The sequence below is a fragment of the Eschrichtius robustus genome, chromosome 3 (assembly GCF_028021215.1).
Source record: "Eschrichtius robustus isolate mEscRob2 chromosome 3, mEscRob2.pri, whole genome shotgun sequence".
NCBI lineage: Eukaryota > Metazoa > Chordata > Mammalia > Artiodactyla > Eschrichtiidae > Eschrichtius > Eschrichtius robustus.
The window spans coordinates 95981912-96000805 of record NC_090826.1 but is presented as its reverse complement, the minus strand read 5'-3'; the positions used below and the strand labels follow the sequence as shown (position 1 = coordinate 96000805).

Sequence of the window (18894 nt, the reverse complement as noted above, 5' to 3'; positions counted from 1 at the left end):
ACCTCAACATAATAAAGGCCATATATGACAAACCCACAGCCAACATCGTTCTCAATGGTGAAAAACTGAAACCATTTCCACGAAGATCAGGAACAAGACAAGGCTGCCCACTCTCACCACTATTATTCAACATAGTTTTGGAAGTTTTAGCCACAGCAATCAGAGAAGAAAGAGAAATAAAAGGAATCCAAATCGGAAAAGAAGGAGTAAAACTGTCACTGTTTGCAGATGACATGATACTATACATAGAGAATCCTACAGATGCTACCAGAAAATTACTAGAGCTAATCGATGAATTTGGTAAAGTAGCAGGATACAAAATGAATGCACAGAAATCTCTTCCATTCCTATACACTAAAGATGAAAAATCTGAAAGAGAAATTAAGGAAACACTCCCATTTACTATTGCAACAAAAAGAATAAAATACCTAGGAATAAACCTACCTAAGGAGACAAAAGACCTGTATGCAGAAAACTATAAGACACTGATGAAAGAAATTAAAGATGATACAAACAGATGGAGAGATATATACCATGTCCTTGGATTGGAAGAATCAACATTGTGAAAATGACTATACTACCCAAAGCAATCTACAGATTCAACGCAATCTCTATCAAACTACCAATGGCATTTTTCACAGAACTAGAACAAAAAATTTCACAATTTGTATGGAAACACAAAAGACCCCGAACAGCCAAAGTAATCTTGAGAAAGAAAAATGGAGCTGGAGGAATCAGGCTCTCTGATTTCAGACTATACTACAAAGCTACAGTAATCAAGACAGTATGGTACTGGCACAAAACAGAAATATAGATCAATGGAACAGGATAGAAAGCCCACAGATAAACCCACGCACATATGGTCACCTTATATTTGATAAAGGAGGCAAGAATATACAGTGGAGAAAAGACAGCCTCTTCAATAAGTGGTGCTGGGAAAACTGGACAGCTACATGTAAAAGAATGAAATTAGAACACTCCCTAACACCATACACAAAAATAAACTCAAAATGGATTAAAGACCTAAATGTAAGGCCAGACACTATAAAACTCTTAGAGGAAAACATAGGCAGAATACTCCATGACATAAATCACAGCAAGATCCTTTTTGACCCACCTCCTGGAGAAATGGAAAAACAAAAACAAACAAATGGGACCTAATGAAACTTAAAATCTTTTGCACAGCAAAGGAAACCATAAGCAAGACGAAAAGACAACCCTCAAAATGGGAGAAAATATTTGCAAATGAAGCAACTGACAAAGGATTAATCTCCAAAATATAGAAGTAGCTTATGCAGCTCAATATCAAAAAAACAAACAACCCAATCCAAAAATGGGCAGAAGAACCGAAATAGACATTTCTCCAAAGAAGATATACAGATTGCCAACAAACACATGAAAGGATGCTCAACTTCGCTAATCATTAGAGAAATGCAAATCAAAACTACAATGAGATATCACCTCACACTGGTCAGAATGGCCATCATCAAAAAATCTACAGGGCTTCCCTGGTGGCGCAGTGGTTGAGAATCTGCCTGCCAATGCAGGGGACACGGGTTCGAGCCCTGGTCTGGGAAGATCCCACATGCCGTGGAGCGACTAGGCCCGTGAGCCACAACTGCTGAGCCTGCACGTCTGGAGCCTGTGCTCCACAACAAGAGAGGCCGTGATAGTGAGCGGCCTGCGCACCGCGATGAAGAGTGGCCCCCACTTGCTGCAACTAGAGAAAGCCCTCGCACAGAAACGAAGACCCAACACAGCCATAAATAAATAAATAAATAAATTAATAAATTAATTAATTAAAAAAAAAGAAAATACAGCTGCCAAGCAGATGTGATAGGCAAAAAAAACAAACAAAAAAAAAACTACAAACAATAAATGCTGGAGAGGGTGTGGAGAAAAGGGAACCTTCTTGCACTGTTGGTGGGAATGTAAATTGATACAGCCACTATGGAGAACAGTATGGAGGTTCCTTAAAAAACTAAAAATAGAACTACCATATGACCCAGCAATCCCACTACTGGGCATATACCCTGAGAAAACCATAATTCAAAAAGAGTCATATACCACAATGTTCAGTGCAGCTCTATTTACAAGAGCCAGGACATGGAAGCATCCTAAGTGTCCATCGACAGATGAATGGATAAAGAAGATGTGGCACATACATACAATGGAATATTACTCAGCCATAAAAAGAAACATAATTGAGTTATTTGTAGTGAGATGGATGGACCTAGAGTCTGTCATACAGAGTGAAGTAAGTCAGAAAGAGAAAAACAAATACCGTATGCTAACACATATATATGGAATCTAAAAAAAAAAAAAAAGGTTCTGAAAAACCTAGGGGCAGGACAGGAATAAAGACGCAGACATAGAGAATGGACTTGAGGATAAGGGGAGGGGGAAGGGTAAGCTGGGACAAAGTGAGACAGTGGCATGGACATATATACACTACCAAATGTAAAACAGCTAGCTAGTGGGAAGCAGCCGCATAGCACAGGGAGATCAGTTCGGTGCTTCATGTCCACCTAGAGGGGTGGGACAGGGAGGGTGGGAGGGAGACGCAAGAGGGAGGAGATACGGGGATGTATGTATATGTATAGCTAATTCACTCTGTTATATAGCAGAAACTAACACACCAATGTAAAGCAATTATACTCCAATAAAGATAAAAAAAAAGATTGTTGCTCTACTTTATAAGCTCCATTTTATTTTTATTTATTTTTTAAAATTTATTTATTTATTTATTTTTGGCTGTGTTGGGTCTTCGTTTCTGTGCGAGGGCTTTCTCTAGTTGTGGCGAGCGGGGGCCACTCTTCATCGCGGTGCGCAGGCCTCTCACTGTCGCGGCCTCTCTTGTTGCGGAGCACAGGCTCCAGACGCGCAGGCTCAGTAGTTGTGGCTCACGGGCCCAGTTGCTCTGCGGCATGTGGGATCTTCCCAGACCAGGGCTCGAACCCGTGTCCCCTGCATTGGCAGGCAGATTCTCAACCACTGCGCCACCAGGGAAACCCTATAAGCTCCATTTTAAATGTGAAGTACTCTAACGATCTTCTTTGAGGCATGGTGATAGGAGGAACTGGCTCCCCACACCTTATTCTATTCAGACAGTTTTATTCTGGCAATAGTTTTGCAGGAAATAGATTAAAAATATTAAATTACTTTTGAATACATACCATCAGAAAACAAATACTCACATAATGTGGTTTTTACTGTTTATGATGTCAAGAATTTTCTTCCCTGATAAGAAACTCTTGAAGATAAAGAATGAAATAAATACATCTTCTAAAACAATAAGCTCACAAAATAATGAGGCTGGTTGTAGTGCTCTGAGTTTAACTGGAAAACACAGTCACTGAGAAGGTAATTTGAACTATGACTATAAATTTTTGTGAAGAATCATCATCTGTAACAAGCCTTTTACTTCATTTATTCTTAGCTATTTCACATAAAGAGAAAAAATTTTTCTTAAAGAAATTGGATGCACTAGAAAGTAATGAAATCTAAAGTCATTCTTTTTATACAAAGTGAATCTGTAAACCTCTCCAGTTGCTACCCTTTCAGTCCTTTTATTTGAGATTTTTACTTGACGGGGGCGGGGTAAGGGAACGTAGTTTCTCAACAAATTGTCTTCTTTCCATAAGTAGTTCCTGCCCTGGGTTTTCTTGTCACAAAAATCTGTAACTTTTCCAACTCTGAAAATTATTTCAGTCAAATTGTGTATCATGTGCTTACTTTGTAAAACAGAAGAACTTTGAGAAGCAAAAAGAAAAAAAAAAGAAAAAAAAAGAAACCATGACCAACAAATTAACTCCCCCTTTTGTAATTCCCCCCATAACTTCCCTCTTCCTAATTTTTTAATATTTTCATTACATATGTATGTATCTCTAAGCAATGGAGCTTATTACATAACATTACATAAGTGGTCTCATACTGTGTATGTTCTCTAACTTGCTTTCTTTGAGCAACCTCATGTTTGTGAGATTCATCCAAGTTGGTATGAGTAGTTTAATCTTCATTGCGATTTTAGGACTAGGAAAGCATATACCCTTTCTCTTGGTGACAGCTATTTAGGTTGCTTCCAATCATTTGTCATTATAAGCAATATTACTACAGAAATTCTTGGAAATATCTCCTTGTGTACATGAGCAAGCCTTTGTTCCAGTCTGGATGTCAGATGCATGTAACTGGGAGTGGAACTGCTAGATCATACGGTTGGTACATCTTCAACTCTACCAGAATATTGCCAGACTACTCTTTTGAATACACCAATTTCTACTCCCATCAACACTGCATAAAAGTTTCTATTACCTGTATTGTTTCAATACTGGTGTTATCAGGCCTTTTAATTTTCATCCATCTCATCCACCAATATTACCTCACTATGGTTTTCCCTGATTCTTTTCACATATTTATGGGCTATTTGTGTTTCTTCTGTTCATCACTTTTGCCTATCTTTTACTTAGGTTATTTGTCTTGTTTTTAATTCATAGGAGTTCTTATACATTGAGGATACAAATCCTTTTTTAATCATCTGTGTGGCAAATGTCCTCTCAGTTTGTGTTTTATCTCCTTACGGTTTCTTTTAATGAAATGAAGTTCTTAATTTCAGTGTCAATCTTTCCTGTAATGGCTTTGTTTTTGTGTTTTGAGAAATCCTTCCCCTCTCTGATATCATGAAGATATTCTCCTTTATTTTCAGAGGTAGTACAGCATACTGATTGAACAGACTAATCACTCATTGTGATATGACCTTGGGCAACTACCTCTCTGTGATTTTCTCATTTGTAAAGGACAACAATACCTACCTCATAGATCACTGTGTGATGATAAATGCACCATCATCTGTAAAGCAGTCAGTATAATGCCTGGTAAGTAGTAAGCATTCAGCAAGTGTTAGCTGGCTGATCATAATTATTGCTCTAAATCTGTCTTTCATATTTAAATCCTTGATCCATCAAGAATTTATTTTTGTGTGATATTAATTTCCATATATGCAAGGATTATAAATATAGACTCTATATTCCATTCCACTGGTCTATTTGTCTCTATGCCAGTAACACACTGTCTTCATTACTGTAGCTTTATAATCTTTATATCTGTAGAGAAAGCACTTCTCATCTCTTGTTTTTCATCAGGAATGTTTTGGCTTTGAGTTCTTAGCCCTTTTTTCTTTCATATACATTCATGAACGACCTGGTCAAGTTCCACAAAAAAACTCATTATTTGCTTGGCAGCACACTGAATTTATATCAATTTGGGAAGAACTGACATCTTTAAAATATTTAGTTTTCTGATAGGTGCAATTCGTGAGAGAAATGTGTTTAAATTTCCCCTCATGGTTCTGGATTTTCCCATTTCTCCTTTTAGTTTAGTCAGTTTTGCTTTATGAACACTGAAGCTTTGTTATTAGGCTTGCTAGATACATACAAATTTAAGGCTTTCATCTTCCTGGTGAATTGAATTCTTAACCATTGTGAAGTGACTGTCTTCATTTCTAACAAAGTCTTTTGCCTTAAAGTACATTCTATCTGATATTAATACAGTTGTACCAGCTTTCTCTTGATCAGTTTTTCCATGGTATGTTTTTTCAATCCTTTTACTTTCAGGCTTAGTTGGATTTTATTCTTTTACCAATCTGATACTCTTGGTCCTTTAAACGGAACGTTTACATTGAATAGAATTACTGATATATTTGGATATTTGAGCTATTTTCTCCTTTACTATGTTTACTGGTATATTACATTAATTGATTTCCTGATATTCAGTCCACTTGAATTCCTGTTTATTTGTTTTAAATACATTGTGGGTTTGGTTTCCAAATATTTTGCTTAAAATTTTTGCATCTATGTTCATGAGTAAAGATTTGCCTGTAATTTTCCTTTCTTGTACATACTGTTCTTGTGTAGTTTGGATATCAAGGTTATACTATTCTCAGAAAGACTGATAAAGTGTTCCCACTCTTCTAGTTACCTATAAAATTTTATGGAAGGTTGGAATCAATTTTCTTAAATGTTTGGTAGATCACACGTGTAAAATCACCTTGGCCAGGTATTTTCTCAGTGGAAAGATTTTAAATGACTCATCAAATTTCCCTATGGCTTTAGGCATTAGAGATGCCATCCATTCACATTACATTCTACCATTAGATTTTTCTAGATTCAATTTTGGTAAGCTGCTTTTCTAGAAATTGTCCATTTATCCTAGGTTTTCAAATAAAATTATTCAGGATAATCTCTTCTCTTTTTAATGTCTGCTGCATCTACATTATAACCCCTTCTCTCTCTCTTTTTTTTTCCTCAAATAATCTTGCTGTAGATTTGTTAGTCTTTTTAAAGAACCGAATTTGGGTTTTTAAAAATTCTCTCTATTGAATCTTTGTTTTAAATTCATTAATTTCTGCTATTATTTCTTGCCTTCTACTTTGAGTTTTTTGTTTTTTGGTTTGTTTTTAACTTTTTAAAAGCTGGATACTTAGGTCACTGAGTCTTTTTCCTTTTAAAATATGATACAATATAATTTTTGCTCTAAGAACTAATATAAGTTGTATCACATAAATTATAATTCAGTCCTAAGTTATTTTCTAATCTTATTTATGATTTCTTCTTAAATCATACCATAAGTTACTTAGAAGTGTGTATTTTCAAATGAATATGTTTTATACATTACCTTCTTGTTAATTTCTAACTGAACTGCACTGTGCTCAGGGCATGAAACCTATGTGATACAGATTCTTTCAAATTTGTTGGTTTGGCATGTGGTCAAATTTTTGGACCTGTTTCATGAATGTTTTAAAAGAATGTGAATTGATTAGTTGCTTGACACAGCATTCTGTATGTCCATTAAATCAGTGTGACCCATATTTTTAACTGTGACCCATATTAAGAAATACGTTTGGAATCTAAAAAAATAAAACGAATAAATGTAAGAAAACAGAAACAGACTCACAGATACAGGCAAGAAACTAATGGTTATCAGTGGGGAGAGAGAAAAGGAGAGGGGCAAGCTAGGAGTAGGGTATTAAGAGGTACAAACTACAATGTATAAAACAAATAAGATGCAAGGATATAATGTACAACACAGGGAATATAGCCAATGTTTTATAATAACTTTAAATGGAATATAATCTATAAAAATTTTGAATCACTATGTTGTACACCTGAAACTAACATAATAATGTAGATCAACTATAACTTTAAAAAATACATTTGCATTGCAACCCTAAATACACTTACACAAATGTAGAACAAAATCTCCACAAAACAGTACTTGCCCTTATTATGTATGATAACCCCATTATATGTATGTATATGTGTGTGTGTGTATTTAATGTTAGTTCCAACACCTGAGATTGATTTTATAACTCATTAAATGGGTCAAACACACAATTTGAAAAACATATCAAGCCCATTAATTGTGCTGGTCAAATCCTCTATATTATTACTGATCTCTGACTCCTGATTTTTACCTATCAATTACTGAGAGGTATGTTAAAATCACATTAAGCTAGAAGTATCAGCCAAGACAGACTCTGAAGCCAGACTGACTAGGTTGAACTCCCATCTCTACCACTTACAAAGGCAACCCCAGGAAATTTACTTAACCTCTCCTCCCTCCTAGAGTTGTTAGGATTAAATGAGTTAAAACAGGCAAAGCACTGCCTGGGCACATAGTAAGCACTCACTAATTGTTAGCTATTATTATTTTTTTCAGATCTGCATGATCATTTTTGCTATTCCTTTGTTTCAATTCTGTTATTCCTGTAAACATTTAATCATAGTCATTTTATATTCTGAAGATCTTGGTGACCTGATTTTGCTTTTGTTTTCTTACTCATTTTGGCTTGTTTCTTTAGGTGTTTGGTAATTTTGTTGTTGTTGTTGTGAGCCTTTATAGGCCTGGATAAAGGATGGCTTGCTTACCTCCAGAAAATATTTGATCTTACTTCTGCTAAGTCCCTAGGAGCATTTCTAACCCAAAAGCACTTTAATGGATTGGGCTTTCTTATACTGTGCAGGTAGAATAAATCAAATTCCAAACCAGTGTGTAGACAGGCTTATGAATTCAGATTCTTATGGGAGACTCCTTTTCTCCACCCTGAGCCAACACCAGAAATATACAAGTTTTCTTGTTTCTTTTGGCTGCACCATATGGCATGTGGGATTTTCATTCCCCGACTAGGGATTGAACCCGTGCCCCCTGCAGTGGAAGCACGGAGTCTTAACCACTGGACTGCCAGAGAAGTCCCTATACAAGTTTTCTTGCAGTTCCTTTAGCCAGCAGGCTTTTCCAGGCACTAGGGATACAGCAATGAACCTAAGAGACCAAAAAATACCTGTCTTCATGGAGCCAAAGTGAGCAGGGGGTGTGGGAGGAAATGATAAAGCAGTCTGGGCCCAGATTACAGGAACTTTTAGCCACAGTGAGGACTGAATATTTGGTTCTAGGTACGATGGGAAGTCACTGGAGGGTTCTGAGCAGAGAAATGACATGACTTGATTCACATTTTATAAAAGCACTCTGGCTGCCCTGTGGAAGTCAGTGTGAGGGATCAACAGCAGAAAACAAAAGAAACAGTTGCAAGGCTAATGCTCTACTGGGAGATGTTGGCAGCCTGTACTAAGATTGTTGTAGTGTACATTGTAAGAGAGATTAGGGATATATTTTGAAGGTAGGGTTTCTGATAGGTTGGATGTAGGAGTGGGTGGGAGATAGGGAACAAGGATGGCCCTTAGGTTTTTGGCCTGAACACTGGTGTGAATCATGGTACCATTTCCTGAGACAGGGCAGACTGAAGGAAGAACATGTTTGGGGAGAAAAAAACAATTGATCCATTCTGGATGTGTTAAGTTTTAGATGCCAATTAGATGTTCAAGTGGAAATGTTAAATATATGAAACTCCAACTCAAGAGAGAAATTATGACTGGAAATATCAATCTGAAAATCATCAGCATATAGATGATATAAAAGCCAACCGACTGAACGAAATCATCTAGAGTTGTGCTGTCTGATATAGTAGCCACTAGCCACATGTGACTTTTAAAACTTTAACTAATTAAAGTTAAATAATATTTTAAAATTCACTTCTTTTTGCACTAGCCACATTTCAAGTGCTCAACAGTCAGATACGGCTAGAGGCTACTATATTGGACAGCACAGATACAGAATATTTCCATCTTCACAGAAAGTTCTATTAGAAGCACTGATCTAGAGTGTAGGATAAGCGGAAAAAGGATAAAATCAGAAAGGAAGGAAGGATATGGATGGACAGAAAATAGAGAAGGAGAGAGGGAAGAGGGAAGGGAGAAGAGGTCCAGCAACCGAACCCCAGGTACTACAAATGTCAAGGATTGGAAAGATGAGGAAGAGAGGGGAGTTATGAAGACGGAGTGGCCAGTGAGGTGGAGGCAAGCCAGAAAAAGAGGGTAACCCTGGAGGCCAAACGAACAAAGTACTATGAGGAGGGGATGATCAGCTATAGGAAATATTGCTGAGAAATCAAATATGCTGACATCTAAAACTGATCAACGTATTTGGTAAAATGGAGTTCTCTGGTAACCTTGAAAAGGTTTTAGTATCATGATGGGGCAAAAGCCAGAGTCCAGTGGTTTGAAGAGAGAATGGGAGGTGAGGAAGTAAAGACAAGGAACAGTGATGTTATTTTCAAGTTTTGTTGTAAAGGGGAACAAAGGAATAGGTCTATAGCTAGAGCGGTCCATGAGGACAAGTGATAATTTGTTAAAATATGAGAGCTATTACAACTTAACCAACTTGAAAATTAAACACAGGAAAACCTTTTAGCCCATTATTCAATTACGAAGTACATGGTCCAGTTTACTATACTGTTCATACTTCAGTATCATTTTTCAATTAAATGTTCTTTCAAAGTCTTAGATGACTAACCACTAATTTCTTTTTCTTCTTCCTTTTCTTTATATGGATTAAAGGAGGAAATTGGGAAGATAAAAGCTAGATTTTTCACTGACTTTCAAGTTCAAAATATCTGTCTGTGTCAGTAATTTTTTTTTCAGACTGAGAATGTTTTAAGCCTCGGCTGGATCTTTAAAATGGATCTCACATAGAGTTACATAAAGATGGCATCCAAAAATGTGGTTCTACTCTTGTTCCTTTTTATTTTTTTAATCAAAAGTAGGTGTTTTTTTTTTCCACTTAGAAACAGACATTATAGCATATTCTTTTCTTATAGCAATGTCAAAACCAAATCAGCACCTAAAGAAAATTTCTGGGTTTTCTGAATTAAAAAAAAAAAAATCCGAAGAGATTCCCCCTTAGAAACGGGGGGAATAAAAGCTAAACAAAAATCAAATACGTAAAGACATTTGAAACAAAGAGGTTAAACAATAAAATGTTTTAATTTTCACACCTTCACATTTATAAATTTTTGAGTGAACCTAGAGATACAGAATTTAAATGTATTTAAAAATTTTTTAAACAAAATAGTTATACCTTTACCATTTCTAAGTTCATGATAAAAGCTATAAAATACTGTATTCCATACTGATAAATTAATGGGACAGTGGTAAAGCAAAAAAGTATAAAAGTTGAGCTTCCTATGTTACGTATCTCTCTGGATACGTAATTTAAATGTAAATCTTGAGGATAAAGAAATTGGGTTTTGAAGACCTAATACTTACCATGCAAACTGTTATCAACTTCAATGTTTTCAGACATCATTGAATTGTTTGTGCTGTAGCTCAGACCAAGAACCATTTGAAGATCTGAGAGATTGAGTTGTGCTGTTAGTTCACCACTTCTATCCCCAACCTACAACCACAAGCATTTATACGTTAGAGTAGTATTTAAAGTAAAGAATGGTGAAGATTAGTTGAAAATGTTGTCAACCTAAAACTGGAAGAAACTATAGAGAGATGATTACATTACATGAAATTTCTAAAAATCTTATATGTTCTGGTATAATGTTATAAGTCATAATCCTAGTTATCACTTTAAAATGTATATCTCAGAAATAACTAATTTTCTTGTCAACTGCATTATTATGAACTTTCATCAAATCTTTAACCGTGGTCATTTTTAAGTCTTTTGTCATTTACAGACAGTTATGGGTGTACTCTGATGTTTTTGCAAATATGTTCCTATAAAAGGGTTTCACCTTCAAGAAATTCATGGAAAAGACTCTGACAAGTACAGGTTTCTGGTAACTGACTGTACTGCTGAACTGAATGAATAAGCATTTTCAGAACTCTAATGAAAAACTGATGAACTCATAAAAGTGCTAAAAGAAGATCAAGATGAAAAAAAAAATTAATTACATGGGACTGAGTGAACTGATGAGGATGAGTATAATTTTTGTGACTTTCTGTTTGAATTAAAAAAAAAAAAAATCCCACAAGGACTCAGAGGCAAAGAATATACAAATCAATTTTCACTGCAAAGTAAAGGAGCTGTTACAGTGGAGGATTACTGGACTGAATGTCAATATTATGACATAGTATGAGTGTTTCATGTTTGGTAATTGCAATCATTGTTGCTTTTGTTGTGGTCATCCATGTACAATGCTTGGTGTCAGTCTATTTATCTCTTGTAAAAATAAAATACAGTGTGTGTGTGTTAAAAAAAATAAAAAAGAGAGATGAAAATAGTTATTTTAAAATTATAATACTATGAACGAAATGGGTTTTTTCATTAATAGTATTTTAAAGAAGAAAGAGAAGGAAAGTTACTAAAATATGACAAGAGGACAGATAATTACATTCTACCAATTCTTTACTTCTCTAAATATTAGATTGCTCTTAATCTCTATGACCACCTTAAATAATAAAGTAGGTTACTCTGTGACACGTTAACTTGGCATCACATGAATACAATTTCCTTAGAATACTGTATTTCCATCCTATAGTAACAGTATTTATTAAGCTAGCACTAGACATTATACTAGGTACTTTTATATACTTTATCTCTAATCTGTATAACAATTTGCAAAGCAGATATTATTATTATTCCCATTTTACAGATGAGAGAAATGATGCTCAGAAAAGTTTCCAAGCTCAAATAGCCAGCAAATGGCAGAAATGTAACAGGAACCAGTCCTTGATTCTAAAAGCCATGTTCTTCCTTTCATACCATGCTACTTTTCCACGCAGAGATGGGGGGACAGTGGAGGCACATGTTAGTAATTCTCCCATTCCTCCATGCTCAGCCTTTCCTTCCTGTCTTCCTACATCAAGGCCAGTGCAAACATACTGCTGATCTGTATCTCAAAATGCTCTGTGCAGTTCGTATGCCAAGAGAACAATTTATAATTAAATTTATTACTAAGCCATATAGGAGCATTCTAGAGAAATAACAGGGGTGCAGATCTGTGAATCACAATAGCACAGATAACAATTTTTTAGTTTCATACCTCTCTTGAAATTTCCAAGTGCTTTTCAGCAAAATGCATTGCTTGATCATGATTTCCTAGAGCCGTGTACGCATTTCCTAAGCTCCAACATGCTCTTCCTTCACCAATTCTATAAAATAATTCAAAGCTAACATGCAGTTATCTGAAAGGAGGTCTGTGTGAAGAATAAAATCTATCTAGTAGTAATTAAAGGCATAAACAATGCTTTGGATTTATTTGGTCTTTCTTATAAAGAACAAACTATCATAATACTAGAGACATACAGTTGGCCTGCTTCAGGTTCCACATCCGTGGATTCAACCGTGATCTGAGAAACCCCCCGGATACAGCCAACTGTACTACACCATTTTACATAAGAGACTTGAGCTTCCATGGCTTTTGGTATCCACAGGGATCCTAGAACCAAACCCCTGCAGATATCAAGGGACGACTGTATTAGAATAACCAGATAATAATGAACTCAGAGTCAAGCTTTAAAATGGAAAACATCCTTTTTAAACATGCAGTATATTATAAGTAAAGTCTCAGGGATAGGTCTTGCAGTTCAACTACCCCATTTTCTTTCCATGGCATCCTTACCAGGATTCAGTCTGTAATCATTCAGTCTGTATTTGAACACCATGAGGAAGAGAGAACTCACCTCTTGAGGTAGCATACTTCATTTTGAATAACTGTACAGAGTTCTTCATACTGAGATAAAAATCTATCCTACTAAAGCAAACATCACAGACTATAGTCCTGCACAGATATTCTGTTTTTTCATACAGTTTAAAAAAAAAAGAATAATTAACCATCAACATTTAAAAATCAGACGATTTTATATGAAACTCAGGACTTCCAGCTTCTCTTGAAAAAAGAGGCGGCTCTGGATCCTCATTCCTGCCAGGCAACACTTAGCTGGAATTGAATAGCAGCTGTCCCCTTAATGCTGTTGGGCCTATTAATTTCACTACAATTTCCACTCTGATCTAGTCAGGAGGACCTTTGCAGGCAATTGAGTTTGTGACCTATTTACTGATCTTGGTTCAAGGTTATATGGAACCATTCTAATCTACTCTAGCCCTTCAAACAGTAACATACAGAGGATGTTACTGAAACAGAGGAAATTCCTTAAAAAGGAATTAAAAAGAAAACAAAGGAAACAAAAAAAGAAATTTAAAGGAAATATTCTAGGGATTCAACAATGTATCTATATTTTATCATAACTATAGTAAAAAGGTATATATAACTTACCTATCATTTAGCTCTTGAGCAATTGCTAAGTGCTTTAGATGATAATCAATGGCCTTTTCATAGTCCTGAAGTAAAGTATATGTGTTTCCAAGACTGTAGCAAGACTGTGCTTCTACAGCTCTGTCTTTAAGCTGTCGAGCCAACAGTAGTGTCTTTCTGAAAAAAGAAATTAATTCTTACATAATGGCTATTATAACTATATTGGCTATAATAACCATAAAATAAAACTCTTTTCCTCCTGCCTTTAAAGTAAATCTGTTTTAGATCCTAATATCCCATATTTTCTCCATTACTTCTAGATAAAATGAAAAGATGTCCTTGAAACACAAAAAGCAAATCCAGACTTTTAGAATAAATGTAGGAGTCCTATTAATTCCCCAGAGAAAAGGAGAACAGATGCATGAGATCAAGTGCCTCTAAAGATTAACACAGTATTTTTAACATTAAAAAAAAACTTTCGCTGTTGCAGTGCAATAACGTAAAGTAAGTTTGTCCACATACCCTCTCTTTTCAATCATGCTGTTGCCTTTACATTTTGTCAAAATTGAAAATACTTAGTTAAAATTGTTATGTATAGGCCATTAGTCACTGATTCATGAAAAATATTAAATGCTACATTTAAATATTAACCAAATTCTACCTTGTAGAATCAACGAGAAGCTAGTGTAGCAATTAAGAGCATGGACCCTAGAGCTAGGCTGACTGGGTTCAAATCCCAACTTTGTCAGTTAGTAGCTCTGTGACTGGGGCAGGTCACTCACCCTCTCTATGCACTAATTTCCTTTTACATAAAATGGGGAAAACACCTCACAGGGGTTTGTGAGGATTAAATGAATTAGTATATATAACGTGCTTAGAATAGCATCTTGCTCACAATAGATGCTAATAAATGTTAATATGTTTTGTTATTATTATCATCAGTGCTTAAATCTACAGATGCTTTTTGGATCCAGTAATTTAAATGACTCTTTCCTATGATTTCTGCCAAACAGTAATAAATACTTCATATCATTTATAACTATATGATAATGTGATAGTTTTTTTTAAGCAAACAAACCTGAAATTATATGTTTAATGATGATACCTTTAAAGCTGTTACCTTGGGAGGCTACACGCTTGTTCTAACATTGCCCGCCCTCTCAAACACTTTTGGAAGACTTTTGGAATTGCTTCTGGCCCTGTGGCACAACCCTTTCTGGCACGCTGTTATTCTTTGAGAGTACAGCTAATTTGTAAATGGTTGGAAGTCTTTCTGAAACCAAACTCAATTACTAAAGTAGGTTTACCAAACTACTGCTTTCTGTCCTTTCTATTATGGATCTATAATGTTAAGAGAGTTTTCTTGTGTGGCCCTGAAAACAATTCCAAAGAAGAGTTCCAAAATATTTTTAATCAATATTTTTGGAATATGTGTAAAGTTCTGAGTTCTACCTGTTTGTGGGTGTGTGGGGCAGGGGTAAATTTCATTACTTTATACTCATGCTTCTTTAGTCAGACAGCCACCATCCACTTTATTACAGAACTTTTCAGTATTTAATACAAGTACATCATTTATTAAGACTTTTCTATGTGTTTTGGATTTAAAATATAAGAAACTTTTGTATTTAAAATTAAAACATATGCTCCTTGTATAGTGATGTACTTTATTTGGAAGGATATTTCACATCTAACTAGTCATAGCTAGTCAACCAACAAATATCAACCATTAGTTGAAGTTTAAAGGAGGATGGGATGACATTCTAGTTTTTTAGATGGACCTAAAGCAATTTTACCTTTTTTTTTAGATGATAAACTTTCCAGAACACTCTCACGGATTTTTCAACAATAAAATATAAATCAATCAAGACTGTGTCTTTGGTTCTGTCAAACTGGCTTCTGCCTAAGGTCTGTACGGGCCTTCAGTTCCCACTAATTAGAGAAAACTCTGAACAATCTAGAAAGCACAGGGCAGGCAATATGAAGCAGTTTAAACTTTGCTATCATGTATGCTTCAAGTCTACAGATAGATTAAAGAGACCCTGCCACAGAAGAAGCTGGGAGTACTAACTCCTCGAGTAAGTGAACGGGGCCTCAGCTTACAGTGAGGATCAAAGCTGGGCAGAGAGGGTGGGAGGATAACTGCTCGATAAGATGGTAGGATGACGGCGGGAAATTCAGTGATCACTGGAGGAAACTAGGGCATCTATTTGTTACCAAGCTTTCTTGTGGCCTCTCTGCAAACCCGTAACTGGTGGTGGTGGTGTGGGAGCATATAACTATACACACCATACATGCTGAACAGGTTTAAAGGATTTTAAATGTTTAGAATCTCATTAAAAATAATGTTTTAAAGATAAAAGCTAAAAAAAATATAAAGGGGCCATACTGCTGCTATTAAATATTAGGTACAATAATATGTATTGAGCGCCGTGTGCCAGGTACTGTGCTAAATAAGTGCTTAATATATTCTTTCATTCAATCCTCATAACAATTCCAAAAGCCAAGTATTGATATCTTCCATTACAGATGAGAAGACTGAGACTTAGAAAGCCCAAGGTTCTGCTGCTTGTATGCAGCAAAAAAGTTTTAAACCCAAAGCCTATGATTCTTTGGATTGCATAACTACCCATTTTACATTTATCTACAGAAATATTAGACTAACCTATAGTATTCAGAGGCAGTTTCAAATTCACCAAGAAATATATACGCATTTCCAAGGTTGCTATATGCTCTTCTTTCAGCTGCTTTATCTCCAAATTCTTTTGCAATAAGGAGACGCTGAAACAGAAAATTTTAATTAGATGTAACTATAATAAAACTAAAGAATAATCTAATCACTGTTCAAAACACTGATGGAGAAAACGACCTGGCTCCAAAGCCTGGCATCATACCTGCTCATGAGCTATAACTGCATCCCTGAAGTTGCCAAGGAGGTAATGCGTGTTTCCAAGATTGCCAAAGGCACGTCCTTGGGCTGCTCGGTCGCCCAAAGCAGTCACTAGTGATAGGTTTTCCCTAAGTGATAATAAAAAGTTGTGAAAAAATGAGTTTGAGAAAAACATTTATTGACTTTATTTACAAATCTAAACTCTTTATCAGGAAAAAAATATTTAAATAAGCTTACAACCATAATGTGCCACATTTAAAAGACATAGCTATGCTGGAGGGTGATTATAGGAAATAACTGGGAACATTTTACTCAACCATTCACATAGGTTTCTGCCCAGAGTCCAGGACAGAGTTAATCTTAGAACCCCTATAGCTAAAAAGTTCTATGAAATTCTATTGATAAAAGACTAAGTTTACTCCTAATAACTTAGACTAACTATTGATGCTTCTTGTTTGTGCCACTAAGTGGCACTGGTCTGCAGTTTAAATGAAAGTTTTCCTGGGGAGGGAGGGGATTACTTCTAATACAACACTATAACATTTTCGCAATGATCTGATGGTTTATTTTACTTACTAGTCTATGATTTTAAAACCTTTGCCAAACTTAAAAACTTAACTACTGGCTTGGGTGGGCCACATGACTGCTGATGCTACTCACTCATAATAATCCACGGCCGCCTGCAGAGCGTTTCTTACTTCTTCTGGAAATTCTCCTACGTCCTGAGGACCAGGGCACCCAAAACTTTTCCCTTTGGCGTGATACACATTTCCAAGGTTGTAAAGTGCTCTTGCTTCTCCCACCTAGATGAAGATAACAGCAGTTTACAACTGGAAATCAGAGGCCAGGTATTATAATGCTATCACATATATTTATTCATAATATCTTTGATATTACGGTCAAGAGAAAGAAATGTTTACATTAGCCATCCGTACAGAACCAAACACATGACTACTTATGAAAGAAGGACCTCTCGTTATTTCTTTTTTCTCATCTATTAAAAATTTTTCATTATGTCTCTCTTTTTCTTCCACTTTTCTACAAATACTTTTTTTTTTGTATTAACTTTTAGATAAACTACAGTATAATTAAGTAGGATTAAAACACAAAGCAATTTCAATGAAAACATTTGGCCTACCATCTAATGTTTCCTTATTACCTTGTCGTTAAGCTCTCTGGAAATATCTAGGTGTCGCTGACAACAAACTATAGCTTCATCAAAATTCCCAAGAACCTTTAAGGTGTTTCCCAGATTACCACTAGCTTTAGCTTCCCCCAGTTGGTCTCCAATAGTCCTGGGGTGAAAAAAAAAAGAAAAAAAGCAAATGGTGTGTTAAAATATAAAGCAGCCAGAATACAGTTTTCCCTAGAGAACAGTTGACATGCTTAAGGTAAGAAAGACCCATTAGCCTTGAAACCTACTTTAAATAAAAATCTTAAACTTACATTTCTGTATTTAAATTTAATTAATTTTCATTCATTTAATTAAACTCTAGCATCATTTCACTACTATTCACTTAATTAAATTGTGTTCAGCCTAAAGATTAGTTTTAAAATTCAATGCTAATAAATTAGGACTCACTAAATGTACTGTATTGTTAGTTTTTTAATTGAATGAAAATGTGTTTTAAAGTGACAGTTAATTTAGGGAGAATTCAGCTTAAATTAATTACCTTGCAAGAGTTAAATCATGATGATGGTATTCTAATGCTTTGGCATAATCATGCAAATAGAAATAAGCATTGCCCAGCTGGCTGTAAATAGCGCTAAGTGTTTTTAGGTCTTCAGTTCCAACTTGAACTGCAGCTTCAAAGAAGGACACACCAGCACGGCAGTCTCCTGATTTACACAGACGCTCCCCTTCCAACGCCAGTTCTAGGCAAGAAGCTTCCATTCTATAAAATTATATAGGACAGACATTTACAAGATTACATTACAAATGCACCACAGTGTTTTAACTTCCAGTAATATAATTTAAATGCGGACTGTGGCTACTCTTGCTTACAACAGCAGCCTCTATAATTGAAGTATATATACATTATTGATAAAAGAGTAAACTATTATTTATAGCAAAAGCTTATTTGCCTATTCAAACGTCTCTCAGCTACAGGTCTTTTTTATATGATAGCTAAAGACCTCTATATGGAGCTGATGAAATAAAATTCGTGTTTTATGGCAAGATAAGAAAAATTTAAACATAAAATTTTTCTTTGACCATTTGGCCTCCTTCCTCCCCCTTTATTGTGTATTGCACATCTGCATTAACCAGACATCTTTAGGAGACCACGTTCCTTCTTAATCTCATCAAGGGTCACAACTCCTTAGGAGATAACCTTCCTTCTTAATCTTTAAGGGGCCACGATGACTCCATGACCCACTACTTGCTTCGTTGACCCATTACTTGCTTTGTACG

General features: G+C 35.5%; 1 protein-coding gene across 1 annotated transcript in view; it reads right to left on the bottom strand.

The window, feature by feature from the left end:
* The window catches only part of GPSM2 (G protein signaling modulator 2), a 65808-nt gene that overhangs the window by 24252 nt on the left and 22662 nt on the right, over positions 1–18894 (bottom strand). The window contains exons 3-10 of the mRNA XM_068540421.1: positions 18155–18376; positions 17641–17776; positions 17142–17284; positions 16486–16609; positions 16257–16372; positions 13616–13771; positions 12383–12491; positions 10656–10785 (exon numbers count right to left, since the gene is read on the bottom strand). Of these exons, the coding sequence (XP_068396522.1) occupies positions 10656–10785; positions 12383–12491; positions 13616–13771; positions 16257–16372; positions 16486–16609; positions 17142–17284; positions 17641–17776; positions 18155–18376 (1136 nt within the window). The remainder of the gene's footprint in view (positions 1–10655; positions 10786–12382; positions 12492–13615; positions 13772–16256; positions 16373–16485; positions 16610–17141; positions 17285–17640; positions 17777–18154; positions 18377–18894) is intronic.